This window comes from Diabrotica virgifera, chromosome 1, assembly GCF_917563875.1.
Source record: "Diabrotica virgifera virgifera chromosome 1, PGI_DIABVI_V3a".
In the NCBI taxonomy this organism is placed as follows: domain Eukaryota; kingdom Metazoa; phylum Arthropoda; class Insecta; order Coleoptera; family Chrysomelidae; genus Diabrotica; species Diabrotica virgifera.
Genome location: NC_065443.1, coordinates 243623803 through 243644102, shown reverse-complemented (window position 1 = coordinate 243644102; position 20300 = coordinate 243623803). Strand labels below are relative to the sequence as shown.

At 32.2% G+C, this 20300-nt stretch overlaps 2 protein-coding genes across 9 annotated transcripts in view; one reads left to right on the top strand and one right to left on the bottom strand.

Annotated features, from left to right (window-relative positions):
- Positions 1–20300, top strand: part of LOC126883113 (Ig-like and fibronectin type-III domain-containing protein 2) — a 1605319-nt gene that overhangs the window by 872829 nt on the left and 712190 nt on the right. The gene's annotated exons all lie outside the window — the stretch shown is intronic.
- The window catches only part of LOC114348597 (uncharacterized), a 69029-nt gene that overhangs the window by 43395 nt on the left and 5334 nt on the right, over positions 1–20300 (bottom strand). The window contains exon 2 of one of the 3 annotated variants that reach the window (XM_028299161.2): positions 5182–5689. The exons of 1 other annotated variant lie outside the window; for it this stretch is intronic. In XM_028299161.2, coding sequence (XP_028154962.2) covers positions 5240–5689 — 450 coding nt within the window. In that variant the 3' untranslated portion in view covers positions 5182–5239. Of the gene's footprint in view, positions 1–5181; positions 5690–12421; positions 12917–20300 lie in introns of those variants that run through there. One more of the 3 variants, XM_028299211.2, reaches the window with a different exon arrangement.

Below are 20300 nucleotides of genomic sequence, written 5' to 3'. Positions count from 1 at the left end.
ATTAATATTAGGCGACACATGACAGAAGCTCGAAACAAATGACTGTGAATGAAAATCCTTGCATATCGTATTACTGATTACGAATACGAATCTCCAAGAATTTCCCTACGTTTTCAAGACGATACACCCATACAGGAAGTATTAAATGAGTTAAAATGTACCTATTCTAGAAATATATACAAACGTGTTAAAAGTAATACATGATAATTTTTTTTGATGGTAGCAAAAATAAAAGATATATTGCATTATCCAATTTATTTTTAAGTAAAATATTTATGTTGATATTATGTTTTTTTTAAATCCCATTTGAAAGAGTCTGGGAAATTTTTTATAAGTTGAAATGGTTGGGGAATTTTTTGATTTTGGGAGGAGAGGAAAATTGTAATTGTAAATGTAACTTTGTAACCTAATGGATTAAAAAAACCAAAAACCGGTTTTTCCAAAAACCGGTTATAACCGCCAGGTTAAACCGTAAGCAAAAAAACCGGTATAACCGAAAACCGGTTTTTTGTCAAAAACCGCCATTCCTACATACAGGGCGATCAAATCAGTATGATTTTTTAATAAAAGTGCTCGTAACTTTGAAACACTCAGTATAAACCTAGACAAGTGTTATATCTATAGAATCAGAAAAATGTAGAGAAACCAGATTTTGAATAAAATACAGGGTGTTCCATTTAAGAAAACATAACTTTGGTTTGGAAGCTTGTTATGGAGGACCCTGTATATTTTTCACCAATTTTAAAATATGAACATTAAAGGTGTCTATAACTTTTATTAACAACTTTTTTTCATATATTGTATAATAACAGATATATCGGACTTTGTCACAGAAGTTGATCACCCTGTATTTAAATTATAAGTTTTTGACATATTCTCATAGTAGTGACATCCGTCTGGGCGCTACTGTTATTATTAGACATACATTCTTATTCCGTGGTCATACTCACTTCGAAGATGATGCTTGCCATTCATTAAAGAACGTGAAAAAGAAGAAGAGTGCTGGTTTTCAAATCATGTCTCCCTGGGATTGGCAACAGTTAACGAGAACGGGTAACATAACTAATCCGTTTGAGGTGACTAATATGGAGAGAAGCGATTTCAAATATTTTAAGCAAATATTATACAGTGATGAGCGCGTTAATAACGGACAAAATAACGCTAAAGATGGAAAACATAATACTGTGTGAAATAAAAAGATATGAAACTAGTAGAGGTAGAAATTATCGATATAAACGTATAAATTAACATTATGTTTCATAGTTTCCACCTTTAGACGTCTGGAACATGAGTATTTGATAAAATTCTCCTATTACAGTGACATTTGTCATACTCCTACGATACGACTAAAAGTGGGAAACTATGTAACGTAATGTTAATTTATACGTCTATATCGATAATTTACACCTCTACTAGTTTTGTCTCTTTTTATTTCACAATGTATTATGTTTTCCATATTTTGCGTTATTTTGCCGGTTATTAGCTCGCTCATCACTGTATAAGTAGTAACATCAAACATATATTCTATTCTAAAAAAAAATGAGGATGGCAGGGATGTCTCAATATCAAAAATGGTATATTTAGAAATAGGGGCAGAAAAGTAGAGAACATTGTACTATAAAATTGATTTTCAAGAATAGCAATTTCAGGCAGTCTATTTAATTCTAACTGGAAGAAGAGTAGTAATTCCTGAGAAAATACAAACTATAAGGAACGATAATACTCCAATATATGAAAAAAAAATACAAGCATCTTCAGAGATTATTAAAATGGGTTCCAAAGCAGTAGCTACCTTTATCAATAAAAATTATTATTTTGTTTTGTGCTGTGTTTAAATAATAAGCATAACTTTTTTAAACTTCTTCTTCTTCTTTTACTTCTTGGAGATCTTTCGATCTGTTTAATTCTTAAGCTGCCTCTGGTCGGTTTCCTGGGAGGTAGATTGCCAACTATCCCTCCATCTTTTAGGTGGTCTTCCGGGGGGGTCTTCAGCCGGGCGAGTTGTTTTCTATGGCAATCTTTGGGAGTATGTTCTCATCCATTCGTTTGACATGGTTGTACCACATCCTCTTGCGCTGCCTTTCACAATATCTTGAATTTTGCATTTATCTCTAATGTTCGTATTTCTAACCCTGTCTCTTCTTGTTTCCCCCTATTGTTCTTAGGATTTTCATTTCGGCGATCCTTAGCATCTGTTTTGTTTTGTTGGTGTCTTCGAGCACTTTTGTGCCATATGTCACGATTGGTTTTTGTAGATTCTAATTTTACTACCTGTGCGCATATACGGATTTGACCAGACTATCTCCTGCAGACATCTTGACAATGTAGTTGCTTTGTTGATCTGACTCCTCAGGTCCTTTACTGGGTCGTGGGTACTTCATATATCTATGCCTAGATATCCGAATTGCATCATCTGTTTTATGGGGTTGTTCCAGTGGCGGCCGGTCAGGGTCGGCAGTCAAGTGCCGACCCACACATTTATAGATATAGATTTTTTTAATATTTGTATCTGTGAAGTAAAAAAAGTCTGTCAGATAATACAGACTGAATTTTATTCATGGTGTTTAAAAGGATTTGATCAATCCGAATCAATCCGAGCGTTAAGTGATCCCTGCGCATAACAGACTTCTCAAAAAATGAATGATCCTAGCCATTCATCTGACTTTTCGGCTAGCCGTACCCAACTCATCCGTCGCTTGACGACTTACACGTAAAACTCAACGAAATAACAAGTCGGTGAGCAAGCGAACTAGCTAACATACATTCTCTCCGTAGGCGTAAGCGGCAGGTACGGCACATTTTAAGTCTGCCGGTCGGTGTTTCATTTGGAATCATCGGCAGAAATTGTCAAAAATAATCACGCCGTTTTACGTCGTTTAATTGATATTCTAATTTTTTTAAGTTTTCAGGAATTATCATTTAGTGGACATGATGGATCGAAGCATTTGTTAAAAATCAAAGTAATTAAAGAGAATTAATAAAATTGTTGTAGAAATATTTACTTTTTGATTCGAAGTGTATACGTAATACAGAATGAACTAATATACATAATCAAATAGTTACATTTTGAATAACGTTATTGAATCTGAGATTTAGAAAACCATTTGTTTTCGCTGGAAGTAGATTTCGCTAGAAACTTCTGATTATCATGTAATTCACAATTATCAATTATTGTTATTCGGTACGCGTTACGTGGTAATATTTATGAGAGGTTTTTAGGTTTTAGAGACGTGAGTAAAAGCAATAAGGTATAATAGATTTTTGGTGTTTTAAAGAACAGATTAAAATTTTTTGATATCAAAAATAAATTGCAAACTGGGGTAGTCTTATGACGGCGTTGCTGTGATGTGTGTTGAATTGAATGGTCTCCAGGCAAAAGTTAAAACTATTGCATCACAAGCTTTATTCACTCACTATTATGCGCATATAATGAATTTAGTTTTGCATGATACCATCGTCTTTTCTTGCCAGTTTAGCTCCCCTAAACGGATTACTGCTTTAGAATAAATTTGTTTCGAAAAAAAGCGAACAGTTTGTCAGACGTGATGAAATTTTAAATCTCGGTTAGTTTTATCTAAGCATATTATCTCATATCTCTGGTAGTTTTAGTATCTGTAGCAGATTTTCGTGAACAGCTTTTGGAAATTTTTGATTTTAATATCGAAGGCGACGATTTTGAAAGTGGCGATACCTCGATCCGTGAAGCAATCCTTGAGAACTTTATTAAATAATTACTCTTTTAATATTCTTTTAAATATTTTTAAGACAGAGTTTGCCCAAGCTATTCATTGTTGTTCAAAATCAGTCAACTGACATTATTAATTCCAAAAATAGAATACGAAAGCTGGCGCGAAATCTCAGAGATTTTCGTAATGATAGTAGTTTTCAATATATACGCAGTGACTTTTTGGATTCGCTTGATATTTCAGAACCATCCCAAAAAAGACAACGACATGATACATATCTCGAAAAACTAGTAGTACTCTGGGCTAATTAGCAAAATACAAGGAAAAGTTATTTACCAGCAATTTTATTGCTGAAATCGAATCTTATTATTGTATGTATTAATAATATAGGTATTCAAAATCCGCAGATAGTGTGCTACTTTTTTTATAAACAAAATGGCGCCCGAAAATCGTGTTTTTTTCAATTTTTGCTCTATAACTCCAAAGATTTTAACTTTACACCAAAAACACTCAAATAAAAATTCACCGAAATTAAATTCTGCATAGAGACGTGTTTTTCCCAATTCACTTCGACGAAAACTTTCCCCGTAAAAAGCGGGTTTTTCCAACAAAATCTTTAATTTTCAATAAAATTTTAGATAAGTAATTGTTAATCAATAATTAAATAATTGGGTAATGTAAAAGCCCTTTTCGTATAGATTATAATTCCAGAAGCCGATGGAAATTGAATGAACAGTTTAGCAACAATTGAGTTGTTAATTAAAAATTTACGGTCGCTATAATAACGACAATAATTATGATGCATAAGAATAACTATGATTTTTTCATAAAAAGACACTATACCTATCTTACGTACTTTACAGAATTAAAATTGGACTATTTAAGCGGTCTCAGGAATATTTTAAGGTTATACGCAATTTTTTGGCCTATAAACAAATAAAATATCTCGGGAAATATTAAACTAAATTAAATTGTAAGAACGGTATTCGAAAAACAGCGGCAGGGAGCTTCTTCTGAAAGAAAAAATGTTTAATTGCGATAAGTAGTTCCTGAGATACAACCGCTCAAAGTTGACCGGAATTTACGGCAAATATATAAACAATAGGATCATAATTTTCAGACCATCACCTTTTTATTTTTTCCTCTTTCTTCACACCAATTTTCATATCCTTAAAATACTCATAACATATATTATTATAATAAAAACTATCGATAATATGAGGCCTACAGTTCACTGGAGGCCTAAGTTCACTTTCCCAAATCATAATTCTGGAGTGCTCCTCGTAACAATATACGTGTCTTGGTTTGTTTATTTCTAGTGCATCTTTATTGTGATTTTAGCATACTAGTACACTTTTAGTGTGGGGCACAAGATTGGATGGTTAAAATTAACTTGTGTCCTCATACCAATGAAAAAAAAAATCCCGAAGTTTCTGAATAGTAAGGACTAATCAGTTTGATGAGTCACTCTCTCAAGGAATTGTTGAAAATAAAGTTGTTGTTATTATTTGTTTTTATTTTAATTCAATACATATCCTTTAAACGATTAAGACCTATATATAAAAAACTGCATATTTTGTAAATATTTCGGTGTGTGTGCAAAATTCATAATCGAAAACTTTACGGTTGCCGGGTAGGTAAAAATACGGTTTACATGTATCCAAAATTTTCTTTATCAGTCCACTTCTACTATATACCTCTACAGTAGTATTCTTTTTTAGTATATAATTATTGTTTTCTGCTAGTATATTCTCGTAATACCTGGTTACTTTTTCTTCAATTAAATCACCATTTCCTGTCATAATACCCATTTGGTTATATACGCATAGCATAACGTCTCCTATGAGATCCTTGGTTCGTGTTTCAAGATATTTTACTTTTTTATATCCTTTGTGATAAAGGATATAAGGTATCTGAAAACCCAATTTCGTCTCACACGTTTTTAAAGAGTTTCCCCCCTTTTGTATAGTGTCGATTCTCGTTTGTTCGTCTGTGGTGTCACCCTGCAACAATTTATTAATATTATGATTAAAATCGGTGAAGATATTTTAATGTAATAGAAATTAATATTTTAGATTATTTTAGTCGATCGGACAGCTCAATGGGACTATTGGCTTACCGCACTTCACTTCGCCGTGAAGAATGCGAGTTCAAGCCCTAGCCCGTCAGTATAAAATTCTAATATGAATCTGACGCTTAGACTGGAATATGTGGGCGTCTGATCGGCCTATCAGTGGCCTATCGGCCTGTATGATTTATCAATCTTGAACTAGATTTTATTAAAGTATCGGTGAAAACCACCTTTGAGGAAAACAAAACCGTAAAAGTTTTGAAAAAAGAACGTTAATCAAGGGAAGCTTAGCAAAAATCCAATGTTAAAAAACCATCGAACAATCATCAACAACATCATTTTGAAAATCATAGTTTATTTAAAACAAATATGAGTATAATAATGTGTTTTACGCCTCTTGCTCTTAGAAGATCTTGGAGCAGGCTCTGCAAACAATTCATGATATCTTGGACATATTGGGGGATATTGTGCCACTCCTCTGCTGCTTCGGAAAGCCGTCTTTGGCTCTTACAAATGATAACGTTATAAAATGAATGATAAATACAAAATTCTTCTTTGTATGTCAAAAAAGTCGCAATTGCTACCTCTTTAAATCCACCAAATTTCATTTTCATAGCTCAACCGGTCTTAGAGCAATAGATAAATAATTGGCAGTGTGAAAGAAAAATTTCAACACCCCGTATCTCCGAAACGAAGCATTATCACATATATATTTATCAGGCAAACTGTCATTATTTGTTCATGTAGAATTACTCCTTAAAGTTTGTCATACTTATTTAGAAACACCCTGTATAACAGGGTGATTGATTAGTGGGATAAAGCACCATAGATCCGCTATAGTAATAGATAGCAATAAAAGTTAATAACAAAAATTGTAGCCAACTGTGAGCTTCACATTACAAAATTAGTTCGAATGTTACAGGGTGTTCGATAACAGTGGCAGACCAAACGTCTGTTTTTTAAAATAAAACAGCCGTTATTTTATTTTATATTCGAAATCCTGTTAACTTCTCCCTCACAAAAATATAAAGGTTTGTTATGTTATACACGGTATTCACAAAGTTATAACCAATTTTATATGAAAATCGTAAAAGTTCAACTCCCTGTATAAATAAAAAATAAGCACAGCGGCAATGGTTTATTGATGCCATAGTTTTCTTGTTGGCCGGGTAATACAGAATCCGGGAATGTGGCTTTTCCTACAAGGTATACATACTATTTTTCCGAAAATCGAACATTTAAATTATATTAAAATAAACATGTTAAAATTTTCAAATAGACATATTATTATTTTGACTCAAATATTCGTGATTCCAGCAAATACAGGTTTTTTTTTATATATGTTACAGTTCAAGTTGATTATCCAGTTGGAGTTGACTATTCCTAGTTTGAGTCAACTCAAACAGCTGGTTTTAGTAAAAGTATACTCTTCCCAATGCCATTTAGTAAGAGTTGATTCACACAAACAACCGATTGGAATAGAAATTAACTGTTACTTGATAATGTTCAAATTAGACCAGGCTGTATATTATCGTCGCCCCCGTTAGGTAAATTATTCCGATTCGATATTTTTGCAGAAATTTACTCAAAAAGAGATCCTTATAACACAGGGTGTCACGCGGTACCGTGGTCAAAAAATTGTTTCAACATTTTATTTAAACAAATTCGCAAAAATAATTTTTTTACTTCGAACAATTTTTTTAGATCGTGTGGGTCATTTTGAGCAAAAAAGGTCTCTTGTGATTTTTCTCTAAAATTGATTGTTGTCGAGTTATAGAAATAGCCATTCAAGACTTAAAAACTCGGTTAAAAATAATTATTATGAAAGTCAGAAAAACACCAAAAAGTTTATTGCCCCTCTACAAGATCGTGAAGAAATTCTTGTCATTATTTTACTACTAAGCTGTTATTTTTAATTATTAACATTGAGGGGTAAGTGCGTATTAGGAGGCTCTCAATGGTGAATGCGGAAGAGATACGCCATTCCGGCCGTCCAATGGTGAATCTCACTCACACTCACATTGACGGCCACCTCAATACACTTTTAGCCCTCATTGTTAATAATTAATGATGAATTATTATGAAGATCAGTTTCTGACTTTCATAATAATTATTTTTAACCGAGTTATTAAGCCTTTAAAATGGTTATTTTCACTTTTTTCAAATTTTAAATCGCATATAACTCGACAACAATCAATTTTAGAGAAAAAAATGAGCCAAATAATCTAAAAAACAATTTGTGCAAAGTGAAAAATTTATTTGTGCGAATTTGTTTAAAAAAAATTGTTTAAACAAATTTTCAGCCACAATACCGCCTGGCACCCTGTGGATTTATTATAAAGACGTCTTTTTGAGTAAGTACCTATGTGCAAAGAAATCGAATCGGAATAATTCACCTAACGGGGGCGACGATACAGGCTGGACTAAATCGTGATAAGTAGTTAAAACGGTTAAAACAAATAGACGCACACTCATCAATAAAGCACGTGAGATTATACTCGTATAAATCGTATAATTATCGACATTATTTACTGAATCGATTCAGGAATAGTCAACTTCAAATACTAAAAGTTGAATTAAATTTTTCAAATCAACTTTTACTGCTCGTTTTAGTTGGAGTTGACTCGAGCTAGGAATAGTCAACTCTAACTGAGAATCAACTTGAACTGTAACATATTATGTATTTAAATTAACGTGCATGTGAAATCTATGGTCATTAGCACGAGTTACAGTTTACATGGTAATATATATATATATATATATATATATATATATATATATATATATATATATATATATATATATATATATATATATATATATATCAAATGAAATAGAGAATGTGGAGAAATCCCCTTACGAATAATTCACACATCCACCATTTTGGGTTGGGAAAATTTTTTGAATAGAATTAAAAATCAGAGAGGTTGAAGAGGGCGAAACACATTTCTAAGAACTAGTGTTTGGATTTTTAATTCTATTCAAAAAAAAAATTTTCCCAACCCAAAATGGTGGATGTGTGAATTATTCGTAAGGGGATTTCTCCACATTCTCTATTTCATTTGATTGATATCGTACGAGTGGTCGTTAAACCAATAACTTCTCATCTTTTGTTTTAAATATATATATATATATATATATATATATATATATATATATATGCCAAAAAGTCCTAATTTAAAAATAAAAATCGACCTGTCTGAGGATTTCTCTTCAAATTTGCCCATTCTCGAGATAATGAATTTATGCAAACTCAAACATCATCATTTATACTACAGTGTCGCGCCCGCTTGAATAGCAATTAAAAAACAAAGGGGTTTTCGATATTGTATTGCAAAAAACTCTTCGGGATTTCATCAATCAATGTTTAAAGTATATCTACCTACCTTGGCAACATTGAAAGTTTTAGTTAAATGTCCGATTTAGGGATAAAAATAGCCGATTTCGCAATTTTCAAAATTTTTAATCGCTTATATAACAAAAACTATTAACTTAAGAGAAAAGTCACTAAAGACCTTTTCTTTTTGGAATAATTCAAAAAACCTAAAAAAACTTTGTTCGATGCAAAAAAGATAATTTTAGGAAAAACCTCTAATTTTTCCCCTCTCCTGACAAGGTCTTATGCTCTTCAGAATCGCCTGTCATTTTACACATTTATTCTAAATGACTTACTCAAACACATACTTTTTAAACTTTACAGGAGAAAGTTTATTTTACCCCCCAATTTGCACTTTTCGATTCACCTGTTAGATACATGTGCACGGCTGATGCCTGCCAGGTCATGTTTTTTAGCCTTGGTGTGCTATGAATTATCACTAGACAAATTTCTAGCCTTACAGGACGACGGTTGGTCGGAGGGTTCACTAGCTCTTAGACTATTATCCAATATCCGAAAAAAAACACAAGGATCTTCACAAATTATTAAAATGGGTTCCAAAGATATTCCATACTTGAGGCGCTCAGAGCAACGGTGGCCTATGCCACAAATTAAGCATTTTTATATTAAGATATTAACAAAAGCAGCAACATAACGAGGGTCTACACAACCTACCTTTATATTTGGCTAACTGGAGCTCATTTGTAGTGCCATCCCATAAGCATAACGGAAATTGCATTTATCTCAAAACTTCCTTTTTGGGGTTAGGTCACTGTTGCTCTGAGCTCCTTAATTTGTATGTCAATGTAACGCACAGCAGCACATATAAAAATGATGATCACACACAGTAATGTATGTTAATTTAGTTTGCTTGTTATTGTTGTTTATAACTTACATTGAATAAGTACAATATTAGTTTCTTATACAGGGTGTCCCGAAAAGATTGGTCATAAATTTTATCACACATTCTGGGGTTAAAAATAGTTCGACTGAACACAACTTACCTTAGTACAAATGTGCTCATAAAAAAAGTTACAGCCCTTTGAAGTTATAAAATGAAAATCGATTTTTTTAAATATATCGAAAACTATTAGAGATTTTTTATTGAAAACGGACGTGTATCATTGTTATAGCAGGAAAATCTTAAAACAAAATTATAGTGAAATTTGTCCACCCTATAAAAAATTTTATGGGGGTTTTTGTTTCTTTAAACCCCCGAATGTTTGTGTACGTTCCAATTAAACTATTATTGTGGTACCATTAGTTAAACACAGTGTTTTTAAAACTTTTTTGCCTCTTTTTGCCCTTTTTGATAAGTCACCTTTTATCGAGATTTGGCTTCTTTTTCCAGATATACCTAAAAATGTAAATTATAAATAAATTTTCATGTTATTAAGAGGTCTCTATAATCGTACAACCATATACAAATATGTGGTGGATTCGACAAATATTCAAAATCTCGATAAACGCTGGCTTATCGAAAAAGTACTAAGAGATAAAAGAGTTTGAAAAACAGTATGTTTAACTAATGGTGCCACAATAATAATTTAATTGGAACGTACACAAAAGTTGGGGGGGGGGGGTTTAAAGGAACAAAACCCCCATAAAATGTTTATGGGTTGCACAAATTTCACTTTAATTTTTTTTAAGATGTTGCTACCATAAGAATGTCACATGTCCATTTTCAATAAAAAATCTCTAATAGTTTTCAATATATGAACAAAAATCGATTTTCATTTTGTAATTTCAAGGGGCTGTAACTTTTTTGTGTGCACTGCGCACTGTGTATATAAGTATATTTTTGTAGATAAGTGAGGTTCAATCAACCTATTTTTGACCGCAGAATATGTGGTATAATTTATGACCAATCTTTTCGGGACACCCTGTATAATCAATACCCTTTTACCTTACGGTGTCGGGTTTAAAATTTCTACATTATAATTACTATTATCCATGCTAGTTATTTAAAAACTTTTCCCATTCTTTTCGATTTTTCGCCATATTGGTTGCCTCTCTCCATGTTGTTCTTTTCGTTTCTAGTATTCTTCTTAATACCCCATACCATGTTGTCCTGGTCGTCCTCTTTTCTTCCTTTTCTGTATTTTTGCTTTTCATACCTTCCTCACTGGTCTCATTTTGTCCATTCTTTGCAAGTGTCCCCACCAAGTAAGTTGTTTTTTTTTCAATGTATTCCAGAGCAGGTAGCTTCTATATTTAGATCTTCTCGTATATCAGTATTTCTTAATCTATCCTGTCTGGTCACACCCTTAACTCTTCTTAGATATTTCAGCTCGACTGCTTGAATTCTGATTTTTTGTCCTTCATCCAACACCCATGTTTCATACCCATAGTATAGGTCCGAATATCGTCTTGAATACGTTAATTTTTGTTTTTGTGTTATTTCGCTTTTGTTGATAAACACAATATTAACTTAATTTTTATATTTTACATTAAGGTGAAACAGTAGCGATCAACAGGTAGCGAAAACGCGTTCCAAGATTGCGGCTGTAATTTTGAATATTTTTTCGAGATATTTGGCACACGTATTCTTAATATAATAAAGAATGGCGGTACAGAGCTCAATTTGAAAAATATATTAATATGTGGAAATTACTCTGTAATTAAATACAATATTAAAAAAACGAGCCTGTACCGCCATTAAGAAGAACAAAAAAATACACGTTCTTCAAATAAACTTTTTTGTCCGATGACTAGATTTTGTGTCATTTTGGAACTACTAATGAAATAAAAAATTTTAGTAGTTCCAAAATGACACAAATTCTAGGCATCTGATAAAAAAGTATATTTGAAGAAAGTGTATTTTTTTGTTCTTCTTATTAACTGTACAGGCTCGGTTTTTTAATATTGTATTTAATTACAGAGTATTTTCCACATATTAATATATTTTTCAAATTTAGCTCTGTACCGCCATTCTTTATTATATTACGAATACGTGTGCCAAATATCTCGAAAAAATATTCAAAATTACAGCCGCAATCTTGGAACGCGTTTTTGCTACCTGTTGATCGCTACTGTTTCCCCTTAAAGCTCTCTTTATTAATAAAAGATTGGTGTCACATGCCAAGAAAATGCCAAACCTTGATAAACCTCTGAAAACTCAATATTTTGGACTTAGTAAACTTTTATTGTGGGGCACAGCATTGGATTGATTAAAATTAACTTTTGTTTCGTACAAAAGTAAACAACGTCCAAAGTTTATGAATAATAAATATTAATTATTAGTTTGATGAGTGTCACTCTCAAGAATTGTTGAAAATAAGGTTGCTGTTAGATAGTAAATTTTTATTATATTTTACTTCAATCAAGTAGTTCCTTTAGTTACATTATTAGAGTTTATCAAAGTGAAGGTACGAATGTGCCATTGCGTAGGCAAGATTCATAAATGAAAACTTTATGAGCGGGGGTTAGGCCCTGGCGCTTAGGAGGTCTACATCTTGTTATAAATTGTTCTATGTATGCTTTTCTACTATCCCGATAATCATTGGAATCTCCGTTTACATCTATGAGAAAAGCGTAAAATTTGTCATCAAGTATATCACCGTTTTCTGTCATAATTCCTAATTTTTTATATGCACAGAGGTACAATTCTCCTATGTGCTCCCTTTCTTTCTTATTTACATTTTTAAAATATTTTCCTTTTTCATTAACGTAACTCGGAAAGCGACCCAATTCCTGCACACACTCTGCTAGATCCTCCTTGGATTTTTTTACCGTCATTTGGTAAATTTCGTATGCCTTTTGTTGGTCTTCTGCGGTGTCAGCCTGCAACAATTACAACATGTAATAGAAATTATTTTAGAATATAATCTAAATTAGGGGTCACCAATTAAAGGACCGCGGTCCGCATCCGGACCGTGGGCTAATTTTGTACGGACCGCGATTACATTCAGAATATAGTGTTTTGCAATTTTGAAAATCTTTGGCCATGAAATTGTGTACTATGTTAGGCTCAACTTAGGGATGCGAAGCCGTATTTTCATGAATGAACTTTATTAAGAATCAGCACAACTCTCAGCTAACAGATGAATATCTTAACTCCCTAATGAAAATCAGTTGCACTAAACTCATTCCAAACTTCATACAGGTACAGTTGAGTCCGCGAGTCTTTACCCGTGCGTCATTAATACCTGGAGAGATAAAACACATACTTTTTATCTAGCATCATTCTCTTCCACGCATGAAACTCATGACAAACCAGCTGCCGTTTGTTATTAAGTAAAAACACATGTTATTTTTATGAACCATGTAGACTCAGTGCATTGAAAAGAGATAGGTACAAAAAAAGACGATTCGGTATGTTTTCATATTTTAAGCACAATTTGTTTGACGTTTCTGCTTTGTTTACTTTTGTGGCTGTTAGTCAGTTGAATGTTTTGCGGTTTTTGTCGAATTTTTGCGTTTTGAAAAATTCTTTATATTACACAAACAGTTCTTTTCACAACTAATTTTATATTGGGTTTTGAAATTTTAAGGTAAATAATTATATTTTGGCAATTAATATTTAAAACATACAAAGCTAACGTCATTCACACAGTAAAGAAATGATTGTGTTTAGATTTCCATCAAAGTGAATAAAATAACAAAAATAAAATATGGTATTGAGTTTTTTTATAAATTGTTTATTTATTTATTAAGCAATAATAATAAAATAATTTATTAAGCTACTTCAAATGTAGCTGTAATTCTGCACAAAAATTTTGAAGCAAAACTTACATTTGACATTCTATATATTTTATAACGTCAAATTTTATAATAAAACTCGTAATCGGAGCAGTACCCACTTTCTGTCAGTTGTTGTTACGTGAAATAGATTTCCGACTTATTTCGTATGCTTTAAATGATGACGCACGGGTAAAGACTCGCGGACTCAACTGTACTTAATACATTTTTTTTACATAGGGAACAATTTTTTTAAAACAAATTAAAAATTATATTTTTGCCCCGAAAAATGTATTTTTAGGTTTTTTTTTGTGGCGATTTTGAACAAAAAAAGGTCTTTTGTAATTTTTCTCAAAAGTTGATAGTTTTCGAGTTATGAGCGACTTAAAATCTAAAAAATGCGAAAATACACATATGCATTTTCGAGGCTTGATAACTCATGTGTAAATTAATTATTAGTATACAAGTGCCTAAATTGAAGCTTATACATTCAAATTCAAGATTCTAACGAGTAATCGGGGCTTATATCAATATACATTGTTGGTTTTTAATCGTTAATCGTCGCACTTTATGGTGCGTATACATATTATACGTACTTATGCGAGAAATGCCCAACAAGTACTCGACATTTATTAAAATTTTATAGCATAATATTAACATAGTTTTTTAAATACTTTATCAACGCACCATATAGTGCGACGCCCCGCCGCGACGGCTTACGACGCAAGTGGACGCGCATAACTAACAATTAAAAACAACGGTCTAAATTGAAATAAGCGCAGGTTACTTATCAGAATATTGAAATTGAATGTTTAAGTTTAAACTTCAATTTATACACTTGAGAACCTCGAAAATAATAATTTACACATGAATTTTCAAGTTTCGAAAAAGCTTATTTTTCAGATTTTAAATTATACCTACTCTGTGGCTCAGTGGTAAGAACGCCTACCTTTGAATCGAATGGTCGTGAGTTCGAATCTCACCAGCGTCAGAAATTTTTCGTTTATTATAAATTAATAAATGAGAATAGTTTCTGTCCTTGTGGGATCGGTACTCACCGGAGGGACCGCAGACGTTCGGATACAATTAGCGTCTCTTTGCAAAGACAATGAGGTCGACTTTGCAAAGTAACAAGACACTTACTCAACACATACACTACACATTACTCCCCTGAGTTAGTGATAAGTTATAGTCTAAAAAATCATTATGAAATTTACTGAAAAGTTGGTTGTGAAAACCAGTGCCCATAAATCACAAAAACACACACACAGATTTTAAATCGCTTAAAACTCGAAATATATCAACTTTGAGAAAAATGAAGATCTTTTTTGTTTAATATGACCCAAAAATGCTAAAACTATATTTTCGAGAGCAAAAAAGGTGATATTTTGAATTTAAAAAAAATGTTAAACAATTTCTGCCCAAAAATTTCGCCCGGTACCCTTCTGGTTTGTCTTCTTGTTAAGAATCCGCAAAGAATTCGAATCAAAACAACCAGACAGAGACAGAATTAATCCGGACCCCGGAAGTGTCATACGTTTTCGAAACGGACCCTCAGAGGATATAATTGGTGACCCCTGATCTAAATCATGGTTATTTATGTATTTAGAACAAAAATATAATATATCTATATTTAAATAAGATATATAAACGTATATATCTATAAGAATATAACTAAATACATATTTCTTATAAATATGATAAAATGCACGACCTTAAAAATGGGTCATATTTAATGTCTCGAATTTCCTAAACCTGTTGCCCGATTTAAGTGATTTTTTTAAAATGCATTATTCTTTAAAAATATCGCTTTAATAATAATATTGTTGTCAGACAGGTGAATTGTCATTGTATACCGGATGTACCAATCAAACTGTGATTTTTTCTCAAAGTTCGTGTCACCCTGTGGAATATTCTAGCATTTATAAAATACTGAAATTAACGCCCAACTATAGTCCCATGTTTTCTCAACATTATGTTTTTTTATTCATTAGCTTATGCTGGACCATCGAAAAATTGAAAGAAGCAAAAGAGATACAAAAGTATGAAGATGAAATAGGTAAAAGAATTGCCGCACTGAATACGGAAAGAGATGATGTCGAAGAAATATGGGGTGATATTAAAAAAGCAATTAACCACATGGCTAAGACTACACTAGGGACGAAGCAAATTACAAGAAAGAAGGACTGGTTCGATACAGAATGTAAAGAAGCAGTTGAAGAAAAAGTAAAAGCAGAAAATCAGTGGATGCGGATTCATAAAACTGAACATAGAGACACGTACGAGCAAAAAAGAAATGAAAGCAACCAAGTAATAAGACAACATAAGAGAAAATTCATGGAAAGTCAGTTGGAGGAAATTGAGGCGGAAAGTAAGACTCAGAACACCAAGAAATTCTACACAAAATCAGAGAACAGAACAAAGGTTTCAAACCAAAAGTAAATGGAGTTAAAAATAAACAAGGGCAAATAGTAACACAAGATCAACCATATATGGAAGACTGGATGGAACACTTCAAGGAGTTACTGGCAGAAAATCAAACAGAAGAGATACCAGAAATGGAGGAAGAGTGGGAAAATAATGAAACGAATGAGCCAACACTCAAAGAAGTAATCGAAATAATTAAAAATAACAAAAACGGAAGAGCACCCTGGAAAGATAACATAAACAGCGAACTCATAAAACTAGGAGGAAAACCGTTGCATAGGGAAATACACAAACTGATAGTAAACATCTGAAAAGAAGAAAAAATGCCAAAAGAATGGCAAACAGGCCAAATAATAACGATACATAAAAAGGAAAACCAACAAGAATGTCAAAATTACAGGATAATAACATTACTGAGTACAGTATATAAGATATTGTCAACCATAATACAAAGAAGATTACAGGCAGCAGCCGACAATAAGATAGGTCAATATCAATGTGTATTCAGGAAAGGAGAATCCACAATAGATGCGATATACATACTAAAACAAATAATGAAGAATGCGAACGAAGCTAACATAGACTTAGAAATAATTTTCGTAGATTTTAGACAAGCTTTTGATTCCATCAAACGAAACCAACTATTGGTAATAATAAAAACGCTACAGATACCGCTTAAATTAAGAAAACTTATAAAAATGACGATGAGCCATACCAGAGCGAGTGTAAAAACGCAAATAGGGGAAACAGAAGAGTTCTAAACAAATAAAGGAGTGAGGCAGGGTGATAGTTTATCCACAACACTATTCAACATGGCAATAGAATATATTACCAGAAAAATGAACAAAGGTACTGTCAGAAATAGAGTCTGTCAAATTGTAGCATATGCCGATGACGTTGTGATAATGGCAAAGAGAAGAGATATATTAACGCAAATGGTAGAGGAACTCATTCAAAAAGGAAAAACAGTGGGTCTGAGTATTAACGAAAACAAAACAAAAATGTTAAGATTAGGAAAAAATCCTACTAATACAGAAGTAATCCTACTAATATATAAGTCAAAGTGGGAAGATATAAATTTGAAGAAGTAAGTAAATATAAGTACCTAGGGGTCATGCTGTCAAGTGATGGAACAGGAGAAAACGAAATAAAAGAGAAAACATTGGCAATAAATAGAGCATTCCAAGCCAACAAAAAAATGATAAAAACAAAATATTAACAAAAACAACTAAATTAAGGCTCTATGAAATGTTATTTAGACCAACATTAATGTATGGAGCAGAAGTGATGACAATGACCAAGACAGACGAAGAAAATTTGAGGAGAACTGAGAGAAAAATAATTCGGGCAATATTAGGACCAATAAAAACAGCAGAGGGTGAATACAGGAGTCGAAGAAATAACGAAATAAATGAGGAATTGAAGGAGCAAGATATAGTCAGGAGAATAAAGAGACAAAGACTGAGATGGCTTGGGCATGTATGGAGAGCAGGAGAAGATGCGATAATAAACATAGTGACAAAGTGGTCTCCTGCCGGAAGGAGACAAAGAGAAAGACCGAGGTCCAAATGGCTGGAAGAGGTGAAGCGAGTTCTAGAGGGCATGGGAATTAGAAATGCAGAAGAAAGAGCAAGAGACAGAAGGAGCTGGAACCGGATATGTAATGAAGTTTAAGAAAGAGAAGAATGGAGGACTGATCCACCTCGAAAACATGGATCTAGAGAGCCTGTAAAGGCGGCGCTACCCCCACCGGGGTGTTTTAGCCACTATATAGGGTGAGGCAGATAACTGGCCTATTAGAAATATCTCGAGAACTAAAGACAACACAATCATGAAAATTAAAATAAAGGGGTTTTGAAGGATGATCTATTAAATGAAAATATTTTCATCTCTTTGCAACTTCCGGTTATAACTTCGTTTTTCTAAATGGGACACCCTGTATATTTTTACATTTTTGGATTTTCTTCGATGTCTTCTTTCTTAAAATATAAGGTTTTGTAATATTATACAGGGTATTTTAAAAGATAACTATGTTTTTTATTAATTTCGTAGCAATATTCACACCCTGTAGAATTGTAGTAGTTTGACATCTAAAACTCTACTTACGTTCAAATGATTTTTAATATACTCTACTATTGTTAAGAATCATTAGTATAGCTAAATTTTTAATTTTAGTATACAGGGTTGATCGAGACCCGGAATGAGTATTTTCTGAGTTTTCTTAAATGGAACACCCTGTATTTTTGTATTGTAGTAAAATGATATTTTATAGTACTTTTTTATTTCTTAAGCATTCCCTATACCTAACTGCTTTAATTTGTGAGTTATTGGTGATTCAATCTAAACATTAATTGCAACAAAAAATAGGTACGTAAAATTTTATTAGGTTGGCCGTGAAAATACTCAATCCCAAATAATTTTTCAGAAATAAATACATATTAATCCAGACTGGTCCTTAAAATTACCAATAATGGTTTAGCTATATAAATACCTACTTAGTTAAGATTGTTGGTGCGATTAACAATTAAGCACAAATTAAATCAGTTAGGTATAGGGAATGCTTAAGAAATAAAAAAGTACCATAAAATATCATTTCACTACAATATTAAAATACAGGGTGTTCCATTTAAGAAAACTCAGAAAATACTCATTCCGAGTTTCGACCAACCCTGTATACTAAAATTAAAAATTTAGCTATACTAATGATTCTTAACAATAGTAGAGTATATTAAAAATAATTTGAACGTAAGTAGAGTTTTAGATGTCAAACTACTACAATTCTACAGGGTGTTAATTTTGCTACGAAATTAATAAAAAAAACGTAATTATCTTTTAAAATACCCTGTATAATATTACAAAACCTCATATTTTAAGAAAAAAGACATCGAAGAGAATCCAAAAATGTAAAAATATACAGGGTGTCCCATTAAAAAAAACGAAGTTATAAGCAACTTCCGGTATAACCGGAAGTTGCAAAGAGATGAAAATATTTTCATTTAATATATCATCCTTCAAAACCCCTGTATTCCAATTTTCATAATTCTGTTGCCTTTAGTTCTCGAGATATTTCTAATAGGCCAGTTATCTGCCTGACCCTGTATAATAATATGCTGGACCATAAAAAATTAGGTAAGTACTTTAACAACTAGCCATGTTTTTCATCAATACAGAGTGTTTTTAAATAAGCATGGCAAACTTTGGGAGGTAATTCTGCATAAAAATATAATGACAGTTTGCTTTATAAACGTACGTATGCAAATGGTTCGTTTCCGAGATACGGTTGTTGAAATTTTTCTTACAAACTGACCATTTATTTATTGCTCTAAAACCGATTGAAATATGCAAATGAAATTTGGTGGGTTTTAAGATATACTTATTGCCCTTATGGTGCACAATAATTACCTCTTAAAACCCACTAAATTTCATTTGCATATTTTAACCGGTTTTAGAGCAATAAATAAATAGTCTGTTTGTAAGAAAAATTTCAACACCCTATTTATCGGAACAAAGCATTTGTGAACATATATTAATTTATAAAGCCAACGGTCATTATTTTTCATGCAGAATTACCTCCTAAAGTTTGCCGTACTTATCTAAAAACATCCTGAATTGATAAAAAACCAGGCTAGCTGTTAAAAAAAATTTAACTTTTTTATTATCCAACATAAGCGAATGAATCAATATATAGTATTTTTACTACAAAAACGTTATTACGTAGGTCAAAATTTTTGACGTAAGAGAACTGTCAAAACATTAGAATGTGACTTTTCATTATTGCCATGTTTATTATAAACATGGCAATAATGAAAAGTCACAATCTAATGTTTTGACAGTTCTCTTACGTCAAAAATTTTGACCTACGTAATAACGTTTTTGTAGTAAAAATACTATACCTATAACTATAGCATGTTAAAAGAATCACTTAAATCGGACAACAGATTTAGGAAATTCGATGCATTAAAAATTACCAATTTTTAAGGCGGGTGCGTTAATTTTTGGAGAAGGCAAATTATGCAGAGTTTCAAAATTATGGAATAAATTATTTTTTTTTTTAGAGAAT